The sequence below is a fragment of the Chroicocephalus ridibundus genome, chromosome 5 (assembly GCF_963924245.1).
Source record: "Chroicocephalus ridibundus chromosome 5, bChrRid1.1, whole genome shotgun sequence".
NCBI classification, from domain to species: Eukaryota; Metazoa; Chordata; class Aves; order Charadriiformes; family Laridae; genus Chroicocephalus; species Chroicocephalus ridibundus.
In genome coordinates this window covers 72,839,211-72,858,479 of record NC_086288.1, presented here as the reverse complement: position 1 = coordinate 72,858,479, position 19,269 = coordinate 72,839,211, and the positions used below count along the sequence as shown (strand labels likewise).

The 19,269-nt window shown below is 41.7% G+C and overlaps 1 protein-coding gene across 1 annotated transcript in view; it reads right to left on the bottom strand.

Annotated features, from left to right (window-relative positions):
• The window catches only part of PAICS (phosphoribosylaminoimidazole carboxylase and phosphoribosylaminoimidazolesuccinocarboxamide synthase), a 41,577-nt gene that overhangs the window by 3,525 nt on the left and 18,783 nt on the right, over positions 1-19,269 (bottom strand). Inside the window, exons 7-17 of the mRNA XM_063337223.1 lie at positions 18,382-18,453; positions 17,267-17,668; positions 15,761-15,826; positions 14,479-14,698; positions 7,718-7,797; positions 5,973-6,511; positions 5,610-5,655; positions 5,137-5,334; positions 2,209-2,387; positions 1,392-1,571; positions 1,188-1,301 (exon numbers count right to left, since the gene is read on the bottom strand). Coding sequence (XP_063193293.1) covers positions 1,188-1,301; positions 1,392-1,571; positions 2,209-2,387; positions 5,137-5,334; positions 5,610-5,655; positions 5,973-6,511; positions 7,718-7,797; positions 14,479-14,698; positions 15,761-15,826; positions 17,267-17,668; positions 18,382-18,453 — 2,096 coding nt within the window. The remainder of the gene's footprint in view (positions 1-1,187; positions 1,302-1,391; positions 1,572-2,208; positions 2,388-5,136; positions 5,335-5,609; positions 5,656-5,972; positions 6,512-7,717; positions 7,798-14,478; positions 14,699-15,760; positions 15,827-17,266; positions 17,669-18,381; positions 18,454-19,269) is intronic.

Here is a 19,269-nt window from a genome sequence, read left to right as displayed (position 1 = left end):
AGTTTCTAGCAATTCCACAGGAAGGAAAACAGAGATTGGTACAGATATAGAAGAGAGTGGATATGGAAGCAAGGAAGAGCTATTTAATGAAGAACTATCTCAGTAGGTGTAAACAGCTTTCTACTTTACAATTCACGGACATTTGCAACATGAAAGGCTTTTAGCCAGAAGGGTATCAAGGTTTTGGAAACTTCCAAAAGAGTAAGTTTAAGGAAAGACAACTTTTTTAAAATTGGATTTTTAACAACATGATTGCCTGCAGTAGCACTGCATTAGCCAGCCTAGGTTCTGCACAAAGTTATCATGTGCCTTATTTTAGGGAGATGAGCAAAAGCACTGTTAGAGCAATTCACTCAAGCATGCTACTACATAATTGCAGTAAAGTAAACAACAGAGCAGTTCCGCTTCCTAATTTAAAAGTAATACCCCTCCTCCCACACACACTTTAAAAATCTTCCCTTGTGGCTTAGAGCCACTTTCTCTAGCAGGGTCTGTTACTAGTCTCAATGACTGTCACAGAAGCTCCACAGCAGCAGCATTCCCAAACTAGTTCTTTCCTAACTACTTATCTGGTAATTCAGAGATATCTGACAAGTGCAATTGCTACAAGTTTAAACGTAGAACAAATTTTATTTCAAATTTATGTTTGAAGCCCTCATATGCAGAAACAATCTGTTAGTAACACTTAGAGACAACTGAATATTGAATTTAAGCTTAACCAAAGTAAATAATAAAGAAAAGCATCCTTCCTGCACGTCCCTCTTATGCATCACCAGATCTCTACTAGTAGAGGATACCACTGTGAATAAACAGAGAAACCTGGAGGCAGACCTGGGAACCAAAGCTTCTACTCTTCCTACTGACTTGTCCAACTATTTATTATCTGTACAAGTCAGAAATTCTGATTACCCCTGGAAGCTCCATGTTTCATTACAACAGCCCCAGTCAGAAGTGCTGTTGGGCATTCCTATTGAAGGTATACAGGCAGAGGATTTTTTCCTACCATAAACCAGATAATCAACTATATAATGAGAACAGGATTGGACATTAGGTACCCTATGAGCTACTCTAACAAGATAAGACTATCTAGAAAAAGCCACTCTGAAAGCAGGTGTTTAACTGTAGGGTTTATTTTTTTTCCTATTCTCCTTCCCAGCTGCCTTAGAAGGTAAAGACTAAAACAGTACCTGTTTGTCCTTCTGCTGGCTTCTGTCTCCTGATGGCCACAGTCTCCATGAATCATTGTCAATAACATCAGCAAGAACAATTTCTTTTGTCAGAATATTAACACCAAATTCAATCTAAAAAGACAATCAGAATCCTATTTTAGGAACTACAGAGTGATATATTTCCTGTCAGAATCAGGATTGTGAAAAGTCAGATTCTTATACCTTCAGGTCTACCAGAGTGCAGTTTTGGGGCTGCCATGATTTTTCCAGGATCTCAAAAATAGCTTGAGTAGAACGAGCCATAATATCCACTTCAGTCTGGCCAATAGTGAGCCCACCAAAACAGAATTTTGCTTCAATTAGCTGCTCCTCGGACCACTGTGGATCGTTATTAGCATCATCCTGTTAAGAAAAACAAAATCATGTAATTGGTGCTTGCTATAAGAGGAAAATAATAACTAGAAGATCATACTAGGTTTTGTTTTTCAAAAAAAACTACAGGCTTCAAACTAGTATTTTATGATTCACACTAAAAAAAAGTGACAGCAACATTGAAAACACTTGTTGTAACACCTGAACATCTTTAAAAGCACTTCAAGGTTGCAGAGTGCCCCAAGAGTGACAGGCTACATCACATTCAGTGCCCATTCCCAGAGAACTTCAGAATCCGAAGACACTAGCTAGCTACTTACCCTCCCCAAGCAAGCACTATTTATTTCAATTTCTTCAAGTATATAAACACATCTGTTTCAACTAATGCTTTAGGCTTATGCCTGAAGAGTCCTTAATACCTTACAAATAAAGCACTTTATGTACAGTTTGGCTTGTTATTCTTTGATGGCCCTATAAGCCAGTATTACACTATATGCACTTTAGACAAAACAGCTGTTGCACAAGAACACAAGAAAACATGAGGGTGGCAAAACTACCAATACTATGAGGACTGGTCAGCTACTAGCACTACTTGCATTTTAAATGAGATAATACAGAGTTCTAGCTCTGTTTAAGTTTGATTAACATCACGGGAAAGGAAACTTACCTTGTAGAACATCTCGATTTTGGGTGGGTAAAACTTATAGCCTTCTTTGACACCAGGGTTTCTTTTGAGGAATGAACCAGTAGCAATTCTTCTGCACACCCATTCAATAGGGATCATTTCACAGTGAGCTGCTATGAATGCTGTGTCACTCTGTTTCCTGACGAAAGCTGTTTTGATTCCTAAATGTAAAGATGGCAGCTTAGTTCCATTACTAGGCACACTCCACAGTTAAAACAGGAGTCAAACATCTTTAATTTCAAGTACAACTGAATCTTGTTCTTCTCTGGACTTAAGGGACACACTGAATCTCCTGAGGGTACTTTAAGCCCACTCTGGCCTTGCAGAAGGCAATCAATGCAGTTCTCTTCCACAAGTCATTAGTTTTGCCAATTTTATCATACAATGCTTGCTTGTAGCTCAGAACCTTAAGCCCTGGTCAGAAATTCTATTCTTGCAAATAATTTTGTTCACAGAGTTTTTTTTTTTTTTAAAAGTTTGTTTTCAAACAAAAGTTAGCAGCAACCAAGCGCCCAACTATGCTCTCTGGTAGAAGATCCATTATACATGGAACAGTACTTGGAGGCTTCAAAGGAATTAGGGAGCATGCTAGTCTTTATTACTTTGTTTAATAAAGGAGGATGGGGCAGGGAAGAGAATGACTTCATTCTCCCTTTTATTACAAACCAACATTTATTTAGGGCACTAGGTCTTAGTGATTTGTTAGGCAGAAGACCTTAAGACTCAGAAGCGCATGCAAACATACGAACTTGGTGCAGCAAGTCAACCTTCTGACATAATTCTTAAGACGGCCCCATATTAAATAGGGACAGCCAATGTGTGCTGGTAGGTGCTCTAAGTGCAAAATGGCTTTTTTTTTTTTTTCAATTTTACTCTTGAGGAAAGTCCCATTTTCCTCCCCCCAGGGCAAGACAACTGCCAAGCCCAAGTGGCATCTGCCAGTAATAGAAGACAAAGGAGCTGCATCCTATCAAACCAAGAAGTAGCCCTACTCCATTCCGCTTCAGGAGCCATAAAGGAAGAATTAAAGGAAGAAGTCTTAAAACATAGTATATTAACATTGACTCTGGAGATTTTGCTGCACTGCCCTCAAGGGCAAAATGATTTAAGTAGTCAACAGCCCATTAAGTCACTTCTAAATCCAGGCATTGAGGCCCCCTGTGTGGTTTACTACTACATTTTTTCATCAGCATAGATGCATGCTTTTGAAGGGCTGACATTAGCTCTATTACAAAAGAGAAGTTTCAACAGGACTTTGTAAATCATCACCTTTAAAAAAGGGTAGGTTAAGAAGAGTTGCGCAAAGTAAACAACCTATGATAAGGCATTCACATTATCTGTAATTTATGCCAGTCAAATAAGCAACCTGGAGAAGAACCCTGAAAGATCTTTCTTTGCTTTAAAATGCAGCTGTGGTTTACTCTGCATATTTTTCCACAGCACCTGAAGTTACTGAGTACAAGCCATTTAAGGATCTTTGAGGTCTACACCATGGCTTCTTCACCTTTGAAGTTCGTATCTGTAGGATATTAAATATTTTGATTGTTATCTTAACTATTGCCATTTAAGAGTTAGGCAAAATATCTTCATTCAAAATTGTTCCTAAATGAAAACTGGTAGTTTTAATCAACTGGAAATATAATTAGAAAGACCTTGCAGGCTTCTTTGTACTGTATGGACAACAGGCTTCCCAAGAAAGCCAATGATTGAGGACTGTACTGAATGGCTTGATATATCTGTGTCACATTTTAAGAGCTACTTGCATAGAAATGTAGGGAGATACAACTCTACAGAAGCCATCTTTCTCTTCCCCACCTATGAAAAACATGCTTGGACTCTATTGGTTGGCTGTCTGAGAACTGTCACTACACCTTACAACGGATAATACAACTTTTGCAAACTTAGTGTGAACGCTTCAAAGTGCCCTGAACGCTCAGCTATAAGCTGTCTTAACCAAGCTTACCGGTGCCTGTATTATAGTACTGTTTGCAGACTCAAGTTAGAAACCCGCCAGCGCAAATTCCCCTTTACAACTTGCAAACTTCTCAGTCAAAGGCGCTTCAAAATGCTTTCTCAAAGCAAAAAATACTGGCTCCATTTTTGGAAGCGTGGTGCAAAACTTACTTGAGTGACCCAAGTTAGTTATGCACTCCACAAAACCTCACTTCTAGCATCAGAAATATCTTTAATCTGATCTAGTCAAAGATGTCCCCACTTACTGCAGGGAGGTTGGACTAGATGACCTTTAAAGGTCCCTTCCAACCCAACACATTCTATGATAAATATTTTGAGTCTTTCAGAGTAACCATTAACTACCCAATAGACTGAAATATGCATCTGCAATATAGTCCTCCTAAGTGCTTAAGTACAAAGGGTACAGAAATTTTACCTTGATTTGGCACATCAAACTGAGAGGGAAGGGGGGGGGGGAAGATAAAAGGATACTCTTAATTTTATCTTTTAACATTCATACACCAGTTTCGTGCTGCTTAGACACAGTCTTGTGGTGCCACTAGCTAGCAGTGACTTCTACGCAGGCAGGTGTACTGAGAAAGGAGAGATGGATCTAGTCCCGTGTTACAGGCAAGGAGACGCGGTGCAGGGAAGGGACAGGAGTGGAGGGGAGGAGGAGGGGTCTGTCCAAACAACCAGGAGAAACAACTGCGGTGTTATCTGCGATTAGAGTATTACTTCGGATGGTTTCATACCCCAAATTAACAAGTCGCCCGCCCAGCTCTGCAGAACCAGCGGGAAAAGTGCAACTAAAAACTACTAGAAGAGACACATCAGAGCCTCCAGGCAGGATAAACCAATACACAGGAAGCAATGCTGCTCTGTAACAAGATCTGCGACACACAGGCCGGTTGTGCGCGACACACGAGACCCCTAACACACCTCTGCGATACTCACCCGCCTCCTGCAGCAGCTGAAACACGCAGCTGGTGGTGGTGTTGGAAATGGCAGCCTTCCCCTCCATGCGGTCCTTCCTGGCCGCGTTCCCCGCCGTTATTTGGTCTTTCGACTGCATGAGGACGCAGCCCGGCATATCCGGCAGCTCGTACACTTCCTTCGTCTTACCTTCATTAACTTTCTTACCAAGTTTCAGGTCTAGAGAAGTTTGGTTTTTTTTTTTTAAAAAAAAAAGTTTTAGATTGAGCAAAGTTTTTTTTTTTTTTTAACTTTTGCTCCTAAATCCGCATACTTTACGCCCAGTTGCGTGCAAAGCGAGACCCAGCGGACAACCCCCCCCACCAAGCCCCCCTCAGCGCCCACGAAGCGCGCGCCAACCCCCCCCCCCCAAACGACCGTTACCGGCCCCCCTCAGCGCCCAACGGCCGCGGCGCGCGGGCCGCCCCCTCAACCGCCGCGAAGGTGGCGGTTACCTGATGCTGCGGGTGCCATGGCGGCGGCGGGAGCGGCTGCAGGCACCTAGGAGCAGAGAAGGGAGAGCCTCACCACGCGCCTCCGGGCCGGGCCCCGCCGCCGGGGTAAGAAGGGGTCGGCGGAAGGGGCGGGCGGGCGGAGGTACCGGCACCGCCCGCCAATCCCCCGCCCAACGCCCCCCTCTCTCCGCCCCCGGGGCGAACCCCACCCCGCCGCCGCCCCCCGTGGCAAACCCGGTCCTACGGGCAAACACACCCCCCACACGGCGGGGAGGGGACGGTGCGGGGTCCGGGGGGGGGTGATGTAAATGAGGGAGGCCGCTCCCCCCCCCTTGTTCTCCCCCCCCCCCCCCGTCAGGCTACCGGCGGCTGCGCGCGGGAGCCGCCACAGCGGGGCCGGCAGCGAGAGCGGGAGCGGGGCCGCCTGCCGCCACGTGCCGCCGGCGCCATGGAGCTGGAGGAGCTGGGCATCCGTGAGGAGTGCGGCGTGTTCGGCTGCATCGCCTCCGGCGCCTGGCCCACCGAGCTGGACGTGCCCCATGTCATCACCCTGGGACTGGTGGGGCTGCAGCACAGGTAAGGGGCGGGCGGGGGGGGGGGGGGGGAGTCGGGGTCGGGATGGGGATGGACCCTCCGAAAAGCGGCGTCTCGCTGGCGGGCCCGGCCGCGGCGGCGGCCGCGGGAGGAAGGAGCGGGCGGCAAAGAGCAAGGAACGCCCCGCCGCCTGCCGGCTTCCCCCGGCCCGGCCCGGCCGGAGGAGCAGCTCTGGGACCCGTTGTGGACCTCGGCTGCATCTCGCTTGTGTCGCATCCGCCCCTGCTGCCGGCCGCCATCACCGCGATAGAGTGAAACTTCTTGTCTACCTGACATGTCTATGGCGATGTAAAACTGACTTAGGTTCGCTGCGTGGATGCAGAGCTGCAAAATGAAGTTTGGGCTCGGCTTCCGTTCGGTATTTCAAAGTTACAATGTTACGCACTGACACGTACTAACCATTTTTTTCAGCGGTGCCGGAAAGGTATCTCCTCCTTGTGGGAACACATGCACAGCCAAACACGCACGTGCTGCTTTTCTACTACATGCTGGGCTCCCCTTGTGCAAACACCTACGTACTACGCTTGACTTTCCATTGGCAAAAAGTGGGCTAAATAATCACATTCCTGACAGACTGGGGAAGTGGGCTTCTCTAAGTACACATGCACTGAATAGATAACAATGATATGTTCTTTATATTTTCGAGGTCACAAACAGAGCAACAGAGGTTGCTCTGAAATGGTTTTGGACCAACAACAGAAAATTGTTGACATCGAGACTTACAGTTTATTACAGCTGAGTTTCATATACTTTTACTGGTAAAATGCTGCATCCCTACATGACTGTCATATACTAATAGTTTTCTTTGGGTTGCAGACATATCTTTCATAAACTTATATATATTTGCCAGTGTCCATCAAAACTGTTTATATTGGGAGCGATAGAGCTGCAGAATCCAAGGAACAATGCCATATAATCAATAGCCTCATTTTAGGTTGCGCCATTTCTCTGTGAAGAGCCCAGAAAAAAAATCTTTCCTCATTTGTGCTTACACAGACCTGGAGTTCCTTAGTTGGAAATAAAATGATTGATGTATTTTCATCACTTTGCAGCTTACTATCTCGATTTTCATTGCAACCTTATTTCATGGTTTTTCAATACACTTTTTTCCTTCTGTTTTTTTTCTTTTTATTTTCTGATGGGCACTTGACAAGTATATTTCATTTCCACGGGCTCTTTAATATCAAATTTTCTCTGTGGAGGACGCAACTGTAGACCGCAATACTAATGTTGTGACTGAGACTGTAAGCAATTCACAAGTTCTATGGGAAGATACACACCTAAAGGCATACATGCACTACTTCCGATTCTGATCTTCTACTCAATAACTGTCAAAATCTTTAAGGGATGCTTTCTTAGGGGCATAAAAATTATTGCATCTGTAAAGTGAAACAGTCTGTTCAATTAGGTATATCTTTGCAAGCAGTCAATAAAATTCTATTAAATAGCTGAGATGTTAATGTTCCCGTTCCCTTCTTAAATGTTTCTCTCTAACCTCTTTGCATTTTTCCTACTGTAAGGTGTAGAAGAGGTGGCATCCCTCTCAGGAGGTAATTGGACAGCAGCTATTTTTCTCCTCCTTTTTGGAATGTCACTTGAAAACCAGAATAAACAGAAATAACAGTCCTTAGACCTCACCTTCAAATTAGTAAGGATGTTTAGGTAATGACTACTGGCTTTAGATAGTCATAGGCATGTTCTTTTATATGTAAATTAGTCCTGTGCAATAAAACAAATCATAGAATTTGTCCCTTAATTCATTTTAGATTTTAAAAATCAGAATATTCAACCATGACATTGTATCAAACTGCATTTTTGAGATGGCTGATGCACAAAGAAGAAGCAGCTGTTGGCAACATGTTACAATTTCTAATATTTGAAATCTTATCTGTATACAGAAATATCCAAAGTATTTGTTACATGCCACAAAAACACGGGGCATGAATTCTATGTACTTTATATTCCGATATAGCTGGTTGCAGCAATGTGAAGGACTTTGCTGTTTCTGGTAAATGGCCTAAAATGAGTTGATAGTTTGTATTACAGTGTTAAAAAGATACTATGGCACTGGGGAGATTTACTTCAGTGAGGATGTTCGTAACTGAAAACCTGAAACCCTGTATGCTGGATCAAGCCACCAAAATATTTAGGCAGTATTGAATGGCATGTGTTTGAGTGGTGCTCATTGTTACACTGAAACTATTCTGCATGAAAAATCAGTTTGTATTTGTAAGCAAGGTTCTGGAGCGGGCCCACAAGTAGGCTCATCATGAAAGATAAAAGATAGACTTGGAATTTCACTACCTTGATGTAAACAAGAACTTTAAAGGCTTAAATTTGCACTCCTTTGTAGCAGAAGTTAGAACATAGCTTTTTATTGGCTTTTGCTTTATAATGGTAAACTGTGAATTAAAATGAAAACCAGTATATTCCTACTCATAGGCTAATCAGGGCCTTCGCACACTAAGAACATTGTACCAATTTAACTTGAGACCATTTTAAAGTTATTTTCATCTGTTTGTAACACATTTTACAGCTATGTTAGCAGTGATTTCTCATTACGTTTGAAACTTTAAAGCTGCTAAAGCGAACGCTTTTACTCTGGCTTCAGTATTAACAAGGCTTAAAAGAGGATGTTCTAAATCATCTTTACAATTTGTAAGCCAGGGAACAAAGTTACTGTAAAATCCACTGACAGCATGCCAAAATAAAGTGAGAGGATATTGGTAAGAAGAGGACTTTCTTGGGGGCGGTGAGGGAGGGAGGAGGAGTACTTTGAGTTACAAATCTATTAAACGTCATTTGAGGCCTTGACCGGGACAAATTTGTGAAGTTAATCTTGGAACGATTGTGATTTGTGTTAACTTTTTGCAAAATTCCCTGGAAAATATTTCTGGCAGTAATACTGTGTACTGAAGCCTGAGGGTATCCAGCTTTGTACTGATTTTTAGAAAAGGTCTCTAAAAGGCCTCTTCTGTGCAGGTGTAAGTGCTATTAAGTCAGGGAATCCTCCTTGTCCCAGCTCAGCTGGGTCTATGTATGGAATTTGCGATGAGAATCAAAGTAAATGGAAAGTGGAGGCTTGGCCAGCATCCTTTTTTGATACTTTCCCTGTTACTGTCCACTATGAAACCCCACACAACAGAGCCCAAATAATCACCAATGTAAGTTAAGAATTTTTACTTCTCTTTCAGTCTAGTAAAATTACTGGTTGCTTCCCATTAGACATCCTTCCAAATATCTGCACTCAATACAGCATAATGAAAGTGTTTATCTCCGTTTCATATACAACCTCTTGGCTACCAGATAGATTTTTTTTTTTTAAAGGCTAGTTAGCAAGCTGTTGGCATGCTGTCTTACACTGTAAATCTTTCAAGGAAAAAGCCTGGAATTGTCATAGTAATTGGATGGAAATTTTCTGAGGAACATGGATATGCTACAGGTAGTGTTTGTGATAATTTGGTACGCAACATATTTACCTCGTTCACTTCATCTCAAGAACCCATTATGGGTTCAGCAGATCCTCCATCCCCAGATGCAAGAACTGCAGTGTTAAATGTTTAAATTGTCTAAATGCTAAGATGTTGGTCTAGCTAGTGACTGAGTCTGTATGCTGTTTTACCAGCATAGAGCTGGTATATCCTGGTAAAACATTCCTGCCTACTTTCAGAGACACTTACTCAACGTGTATATGGTAACACTTGATCTTTTAGTTATGTCTTGGTGTATGGTCTGTGCTGCTAGGTGCTGACAGCCCAGTTTAATTACATGCCACACAGCTTACTCCCACAGGAAGAGAGGAGGAGCGAGACCTTTTTGCTGTATTGAGCTGTTACAGCGCTAGGTTGTTTTATGTAACTTCCTGCAGGCCGCAGGTTCCTGCATGCTGGGAAAGTGAAGATAAGCCAGATTTCCATTCTAACCAAGTTCAAATCTCTTAGATGTACATATCACCAAATGCAGTTTGGTCTCAGCTCTTATCTCTGGATGTGGAGTAAGCAACTGGAATGAGATAATGTAAGAAGGAGCGGAAAAAACAGGAGGGAAGTGGTGCTAAAATGTTCTATACAAGAGGATGGTTCAGAGACAGCCAGCGTGTTTATTGTGGCCAACAGACTTCCCATTACATTAACCTAGCCATACAGTTGGTGTGAGACTGTTCATTTTTCTTCCCATTGACTGTAGTTAAGTCATCCATGTGGGCATGATACAGCTCTCCAGTAATTTTCACAGGATTATTCTGTTGGCTTGTCTGCCTGTACCTTACATTTGAGCTTAATGCATGGAGGGAAGGTTGTACACAGCACAGGAGGTTCATGCTGGGTGTTGGAGTTCAAATAAACAGTCCTGGCTGCTCTTTCTGCCATTTCTTACACTACTTTCCTTGAACTTAAAAAAAATCAGGGTTTTTTTGAGGTGCTTTTTATTAGGTTCGTTTTCATTTACATCAGTTCTGTCAGTTATCTGCTTGACCACATGACTGCTTGTGCAAACAAAAGGGAGACCTTGCTGCAGGGGAAGGAAAAAAGGGTGTGAGTCTGTAGTGAGTCTGTTGAGTGTGATGCTGATAGTGCAACAATATAAGCATCTCTGCTCCCTGAAACTCATTCTCCAGCATTTGGCCCAAATAAAGTTTGGTCTACCAGGAAATAATCTAAATGGGGCAGTCAGAGGACTTTCCAAGGTAATAGCCCTATCAAAGAAGTGTAAAGTGACCCATTCATCTTAGTGAATGACTGTGCTTTAGAAAAGAATGGAACTTGTATTAATACAGGTCAGAGTGGTTATTGTTCCATTTATCTGCCACATCTCAAAAATTTCAGTATCAGTCATTTGTAAACTGGAGAGGAGACGGATTTGCCCTCACAGTGATCTGAATGGCCCCCTGCTGCAGATATTTGATGAGGTAGAAGAGAAAAGACCTCTGATTTTATACGATTGCTGCTCTTGCCATCATTGCTTGGTGTTGATTTTGATTATTAAGCTGGATCATTTTCATGATTTCATTTATATTAAGATTCCCAGGAGCAGTTACATGGAAACAACCTGGTCTGCCTTTCTGCTAGAAGGAGCCATGTTGTGGATCTGTCTAGGAGGACCTCTCCTCCCAAACCCTTTCTGTTTTACAGTAGTGCTCTCACACATAATCATTTAGCGTGTGTCAGGTGGTGTCCCAAGTTCCACTTAACTTGCCTGTAAGCGTGCCTAGACTAAATATTGTGTGACTCTAATAAATGTAAAGCTGTGGTCAGAGCAGAGCCACAGCACAAGCTCAAGTGGATATAAAAATATACTGGAAAGATGAGTTGGATTAACGAATGCTATTTTTGAAGGGACTTTTTTGATAAATCCTTCACTCTAGAAACATTTGATTTAGGCCATTTTCACTACCCTGGGAGATGCTGTCAAAAGGAGACAGACCATTGCTCTAGACAACCAGAATTCCAAATGTACAACATTCATGTTATTTTGTGTCTAAGCAAAAAGTGATGTGGAATCATAACGACAACTGCAGCAAGAAAGGTTGTCTTGATGCCACTTTGATTTATGTATCTCAGCATCCTACATATTCAAATAAACTAGTTGTTATCTGTATAAATGGAAGTAGCACATAAATATTAGATGATGCCAAATGCCCCATCCACTTGACGTCTCTTACCATCTTTGACCAAAAATAAATGTGAAGATCAGGAAAGAAAGAGATGGCTTTCTGACAAAACAATTACAAAAAGCAAGCTATGCTTTGCAGCCACAAAGCGGAATAGAAGTGGAATCCCACACAAAGGGAAGTCCACCTTCTTTGGACATTTGTTTGTCAGGTAAATCCCGCTTTCTGGAAAGTTTTCCGAGAAAAAAAACCCTTTTGCTTGGAAAGCCACTTATGTTCTTTTTTTTATGTCAGTTCTTGCTTCATGTCTACCCTCTAGTGTTGATACGAACAGTTTCCAAATAGAGACTGCAAGTGTGCTCTGCAGTTCTCTGCTGTGACCTACTAAGAATTTGGGCAGTCCTTTGCCTCAGTGATTTTGTGCAGTTCTCTCCTGAACTACAGCATTTAAAACCAGATACGTATTTCTTGAAATATCTGCTTATTTTAATGAATGAAATAAGTATTTCTTATTTTCTGGAAGAAAATAAAGGGGTTTTTGGGACATTGTACTGAATGACAGGAAGTTTTGGAAAGATTGGGATCCTTGTGCATCACTCAGAATTTTATGTGCAGTTTGTCTTTGCAGTGCTAACTGCCTCCCTCAGGTTAGCCTTTCTTCTGCGGGGCCAGTCACTGCAACAGAAGGAACCTTTGAGCTGCTCCAAGTTAGGGCTAGCACAGCTGAAAACTTGCTGGGCTGCTTCAGCTCACACAGGAAACCATTTCCTTGTTTTTTCCCAAGTGGTTAGTCTTGTGTCAGGTTAGTGCGCTGAACTGGTTTATAGGGGATCCAGCAAGCATCGCATTGCTCAGAGTAGCATGGCGAAAAGAGGATCCCGTTGCAGTGAGTTAACACATCAGCTTCAGCTGTTCTATGCAACTTCAGCCTGGCACTCATGGAACAGAGCAGGTACAGCAGAACACGCAAGTGATCCATATTATTTTCAGTACAGTTATTTTAAAAACTTAATTTAAATCTAAATGGAACTAGACTGTTGAAATGTATTAAAATTAATTCGGGTTGGATCACGCATTTTGTGGTTCACATGTGGAAGGAGAAACCTGTTATTTTAGTGCTGCCAGGAATGGTGAGGTCTTCAGCTGGTTCAGCATGTTCTAGAAGGATACCTGACTGTGCTGTGATGGCAGTGACAGATCCTTTGTTCTCCTACCAAAAGACAGCAGTTCTGTATGCAAGTAATATAACAGATGCGAGTTCAAGGATTTACCTTTGAAATAACTCATTGCAAAGAGAGAAAAAAAATTTTTAAACCAATGATGATACTAGTATTACAAGTCAAAGAAGGTTTATACTGAAAAACCAATGTAAAATGTGAAAAGTGGTAGATAAGCACACAGTGGAACAACTGTACGTCCACGTCACTGTATAAATAAATATGATTTTCTAGGGATCTTTCTCTGACTTCTCAGAATTGTTTTAAAAATGCTAGTCAAATGGCAGATAAAATCTACCTTGGTGGAAATTATTTACCTTTGTAATGTCTCTCATAAAAGAATTACAAGAAAATAATCATAGAGCAGGAAACAAAGCACTATATCCAGTAATATTTTTGTGTAAGATTTTGTGAAGAGGGATTTGGGTGGAACTTAGGCCTCTCTGTATAAAAACACCCTGGTGGCTGTTGCTACTGCAGTAAGGACTTGACTATTTGACTTCAGTTGTGCCCTTGTGTATGCCCAGAACTGACCTAGCTTTGGCAGGGCTGTGCAGCTCTATGACTGAGATCCAGAAATGAGTTGTTCTGCTTGAATACACTGACAGGAAAACCCTGGAAATGCTTGCCTTGCAGGCAGTACAGGCTGTAGAGTACTTAAATAATCACAAAACAAAGTAGTGGCTAGTAGGATTTTGTAGAGTAACAGTTACTTATGGCATGGCATTTGTCACTTACCATGTCCTTTTTCCCTGCACTGTTTCTATGTTTTCTGTACTTGATTTGGTTAGTGGACAAAGCAGACCCTGCCCAGTACAGAACAGGGACCAGAACACGTGCCTGCCCCTTCTAGGTGGGCATCAGCTTTGTGTCTGTCCTTTCTGGCTCACTGAATTCTCCAGTTCATTGCTGCCCAGCACTGTAACTTCAGCAGGCATATGGGGATGGTCCACCACCCCAGCACAGGCAGGTGGCGAGGCTAGGAGGATAAAGGAATGCTGATAAAGGAATGAAATGTTGTGTTTTCCCCACCAGCCTTGCCTAAGCAGAAAGAAGTTCTCTTATGGCTTCAAGTGTTTGGTTAATTGCAGAGGACTAACTTGTTAGGAAGGTGACAGAGATGGTAATTGGAAATGATAGGATGAGATTTTAACTGTACATGTTTTCTATGATCAGTCAAACTATTGTTTTCTTTCAATTAAGCCTGTTAATTGTGGCATGCAGGTGAGCCGAGGCACGTAGGCAGAGGTTGTATCTTTTACTAGACTAACCGATGTCACTACTAAAAGCTCATAGTTAAGGATTATGATGGGAACTCATACCTAGTTTTAATTTAAATGACTGAAGGTTAATATATTAAAGGGGAGCAACCATGTAATCACGTGGGTGACCTACACTCACAAATGAGTCTATTTCATTTCTTACTGTCTGACAGAATCTCTTTGCATGCTAATTTTGTAGAAAGTTCATTAGACCAACCTGTTGTATGGCTGATGGATCAGCATACAGCTGTGTTCTGTTCAGGTCTTGCATTTCTTCCTGCTTACAAAGCCTTTCTAACAGTAACTTTTTGCCTTCTGTTACTGTGTGCACTCTCTCTGTTAATAGTTTTTGGAAGTGGAGTATGGTGTTTTCAGAAGCACTTTTCTTAAGTGGAACAGGTGACACCTCTGTGGACAAAAGCAAAGTATGTAGTTAGAGTGCACAAGTCAATGAACTGCTGACGCTGAAGTTTAGCACATGCTAGATTTTCCCAATGCTGTCCTTCTGTTACACTCTTTTGGCAGGCATTGCCTGGTGTTGTGTAAGGGGTCATTGTATAATGGTGGGTAGGAATGAAGCAGTCCTTGTAAGAATCACTCATATTTGAAACTTTCAGCTTTGCCTAACTACTGTGTTCTGCAAGACGTACTTATCTAATAAGCAATAAATGAAAGTATATTTAATCACCCAGAGTTAGTCCTGATAGCACGGTTTGTGGTGGTGTACTGTGCAAGCTGAATTCAGAAATGTTGTGGTGTTCAGATCTGTTTGTGTTCATCTGTCTGTAGACAAGATATCATTTTAGTATTAAAAATAAGGGGAGCCTCCTAAGAACTAAGTTTGTCATCCCTCGTTGATCTTTTTGATTTTTTAGGGCCTGACAGTTCTGCCAGGAAGAAAAATAAGCTCCTGACCTTTCCTATATCAGATTGCATGCTGCATATTTCTATCCATCCCTTCATTTTTCTCTCCCAGTGATTCTATACCGTATCTTCTCTTTGGAATAGCTGTCTTAACCTGTTTTCTCTTGTACAACGCGTTAGACGTGTCTAAACATGTGATTCTCCTCTCATTTACTGACACATAGTATAATATGAGGAAGCCACAGCCACAACTGTGATACTGTCTCTATTTTCCTCTGAGCAACACAGATAATTAAGAAATATTCTTTTAAAAATCTTTTAATCATTTCCTTGCACTTGATTCTTATAAATCAAAGTCTTGCCTGATGTTTACCTCATTTACAGCAGGATGAGGACTGAAATAAAGAAATTGCAGTTTTTCTTAGACCCGCATTTGTATCAGGACTCTTCTCTTGCAGATTCTTGAGAGTGAGAGAAGAATGTTGTTTTGGAGCTTGGTGTTTAGTTGTAGGATTATTTTTTTAACTGTTTTAGTACTGGAAACTAGAATCTGGGATCCCATTTAACAGGATTGTATAGACGCTTTAAAAAGTCAGGGGTTCTTACCATCAGTCCATGTTTTCCTCTTGATACCCAAGGATCCTGTGTTTGCTGTAATATCTCCCACTGAAACTTAGAAGAGAAAAGCAAAGTGTTAAAAGTATTTTGCAGAGATTCTCAAAGCACAGTTAGTCACACACCAAAAAACTTTATACTACAAAAGCAAATGCATTGGGACAAGTGACTCGCAGCAATGAGAATCTTCTAGAAAAGTTAGGTGCTGGGTTGGCATACAAAATCAGGGTGGAGAAACACTTATTTGGCAGATGCCTTGAGCAGTTTAATAACTAAAGCTTCTTTTCTGAAAAGTTATTGTTTTACTATCTTCTACATCAGCATTCACAGCACATATTACACAGTCCTTTTCCAGCATGCTAAAATGTAAAACAGCCAGGTTGGCTCAAATATTCCTGGTGTTAACAAATTCCATTCACGGAAAAGCAGAATGAGCAGTAATATCTTCAGTTTCTAGATTTGCAATTTCTGTCTTAAGAATGTAATTGAGCAGAAGAATGAGGCAGGTGAGAAGCAGTGGTGTCATCCCATGACTGTGCGGATGTCACTCCAGCCTAAACTAATGTCACTACCGTACGGTGCCCTTGGACACCTTGTTAGGGCTCTGATTAATGAGTGAGGACAGCTGGCTTAAGGATGGCTCCAGCGGTTTCTGCTCAAGCTCTCCTCCTGGCCTCTGCTGCAGAAATGGTTCAAGTCCACAACTAACATTTGTGATATTGCAAATTATTATCTAACATATTGAGAAAAACCAGAATTAGTTCTGGTTTACCACAACTCACTGAGCTCTGAGCTGCAGTGTTCAAGTTGCTTCTACAAGAGCATCTGATCTGCCTGCAGCAGGGGCAGGTGGCCGTGAGAGCCAGAGCAGTCGCCCAGTCATGAGAACCCTTACAGCAGAGACAAGGCTAGCCGTGGGGTTCCTAGATCAGAGGTCTGTTGTTACTAAAATAGATGCAAACTCTATTTAGAAAACAGATTCTGCTTTACCAAAATTAATATAATAATTACAAGTGCTGAAATAAACATCACTGCCCTGGATTTTTCTCTCCCTTGATTGTGGTGTGAATTGAATTAATGAAGTTTGCTGTTTCGAAGTCTTTGCACTTGATTGTTACAGATTCTGCAGTTCTAACTGGTATGGGCTTGCAGTTCTCTGTCCATAGAACTTTACATGTCTGCTTGATCACCTCTAAAACCTGTGACGTTTTCTAGCACCATTTCACTGTATCTCATTTAAGCTTCCAAAAGCACAAAGATTCTCCCATAATATTGAACACTTAGGTGTTTTCACTTTTTGTTAATGTTCTCACTTCTAAACTCCTCCAAAGACCATTTCTGTTTGCTGAGCATTGCCTACTTGACCATGCAAATACAGGTTCTTCAATTACTTTCCCTTCCCATTCTGGCCACGTATTTCACCCCTACAGCATGGGTCAACAAGCAACTTCAAGTTTCATTTTAATCGCTTTATCTCATCATTGAAGTTTTTAATACCTGATAGGAGACTTGAACTTTCACATCCCCAGCCCGAGGGACCCAGAGGCTGTCTTCTTAAGATACAGTCAACTTCATCGTAAAATCTCATTTTTCTCCTGGGATTACCAAGATGCTCATTTTCCTTCTGCAGCGCGCGGTATTCATATTTTAGGTTCTTGTACTTTGTGCGACATTGTTTCCAGTCTCTGTCTATACCACGTTTCATTAACCTTCTGGCAATTTCCTCAAATATTTCTTTATTTCTTGTGGCCCCTTCAAGCATTTGTTGTATCTTTTCATCTGACCATATGTTTATCAGAGCTCTGACTTCATTATCACTCCAGTGTTTGCCTGCTCCAGTATCATTAACTGTAATAACTTTAAAGTGATTCTGTGTTTCTTCCAAGGGAATGTGATTGTCTGAAAATATAAATAAAGCAACAACTGAGCATTGCTGAATATACATATATTAAAGTGTAACTGTAGCTAATGATATAGTAACAAGCTGAAGGATTAAATGTTTATAATAATCTCGTTATGAAAATCTTTTAACTTTGCAATGTTAATATCCATACATGATAACATTTTGATTAAGTATGCAAAATATGTAGCAAGTGAAATCTCTTGTTTCTCCAAGGCATATAAAATACCACATTTTCTCAGTGTAATTTTGTTGCTGCTGTTGTCAAATTAGACAGATGTATCCCAGTGCTATATGCAGGAAAGCAATAGGCCTTAAGCTTTAAAAGCAACAATATAACATCAGTGATAAGAAAATGTCTTTCCAGTACGGTTTCAAATTAGAATGGCAAGGAAAAATATCATACAAATGAAAATGCTACTGGGAATTCAATAGAAGAAAAAAATCTTACCTACATGTTTGGAAGTAGGCAGATGCTGCTCATCAGATAAGTATAGAATGCAAAGTTGAACTACGGTATTAATGCAAGTTTTGTTCATGTCAGGGAATAGAGCTATGAAACTAGTTTTTAAGTTTAGTGATAAAGCTAGACTGGAGTCAGAAGTAGAAAAGTAGAGCTGTGTTTACAGTGGAGATCTGGGTGCTCCAGTTTTGTTACCGAAATTACAATGTGATTTTGTTTCAGAATAAATGCATGGAAATTAATACTCACCTGTCCCGACTATCCGTTTTGCTACTGGCGTACAAGATCTGTCTTCTGAGGTAGTGCTTATAGAATCGTCATCTATAGAAACAGTTTTAAATAAAACAGACCTGGATTTAGACAAATAAATTGCTAATATTATTGCCATCCTCTGCAGGTGACACATATCTTCAATTAAAAATGTCATAACCCATTACTGTAACCCATTAGTTCTAACAGGTCTTCTGCCACGTACCTCCCTAAATCAAATTATTTATTGGCATTTGTCATAAGCCCTATCTTTCTTTCTGCCCCTACATTCTCCAAAAGGTAGCAACATAAATTTAAAGTACTTGATTAAGCACGTAGGCGTATGTGGATAGTTTATATCTCACATGTAAGTCAATTTGCATAACATGTTTGTACACCTCAATTAGCACAGGTGTGTCTTCCAGATGTGGGGTAGGGCAGGCTTGGGGAGGCTCTGGGGCCATTTGTAAGGGCACGTGTCTGCGGATTCACTCCCTCCGAACAGGGCTTGGATGGCAGCCCTTCCCTTCATGGGGCCATGCCATCTCCCCTGCTGATAACACGGATGAGCAGGGACTTGGGCCCTAGAAGGCCACTGTCCCCTCTCAAGTCTGGGAGCTGTGCAGGTGGTTTGGATGTGATGAGGAAGAATGAGAGGCACAGGAGCCTGCGGCAAACCTGCATGCAGTGTGACTGCGAAGAAACTGAAAAGAGACCTTCCCTCCTTATTCCTACCCATTCTCCTCTATTCAGGACTCCGTTTAACCACAAAAAAAGTGGTTTCAAGTCCATTTTAGTAAGCTACCATGGTGGGTTTCAAAGCTGGGCTCTGAGGTGTGCCTTTCCCTGATCCCGGGAGCCAGGGCAGGTCGGGATGCTAGACTTTGC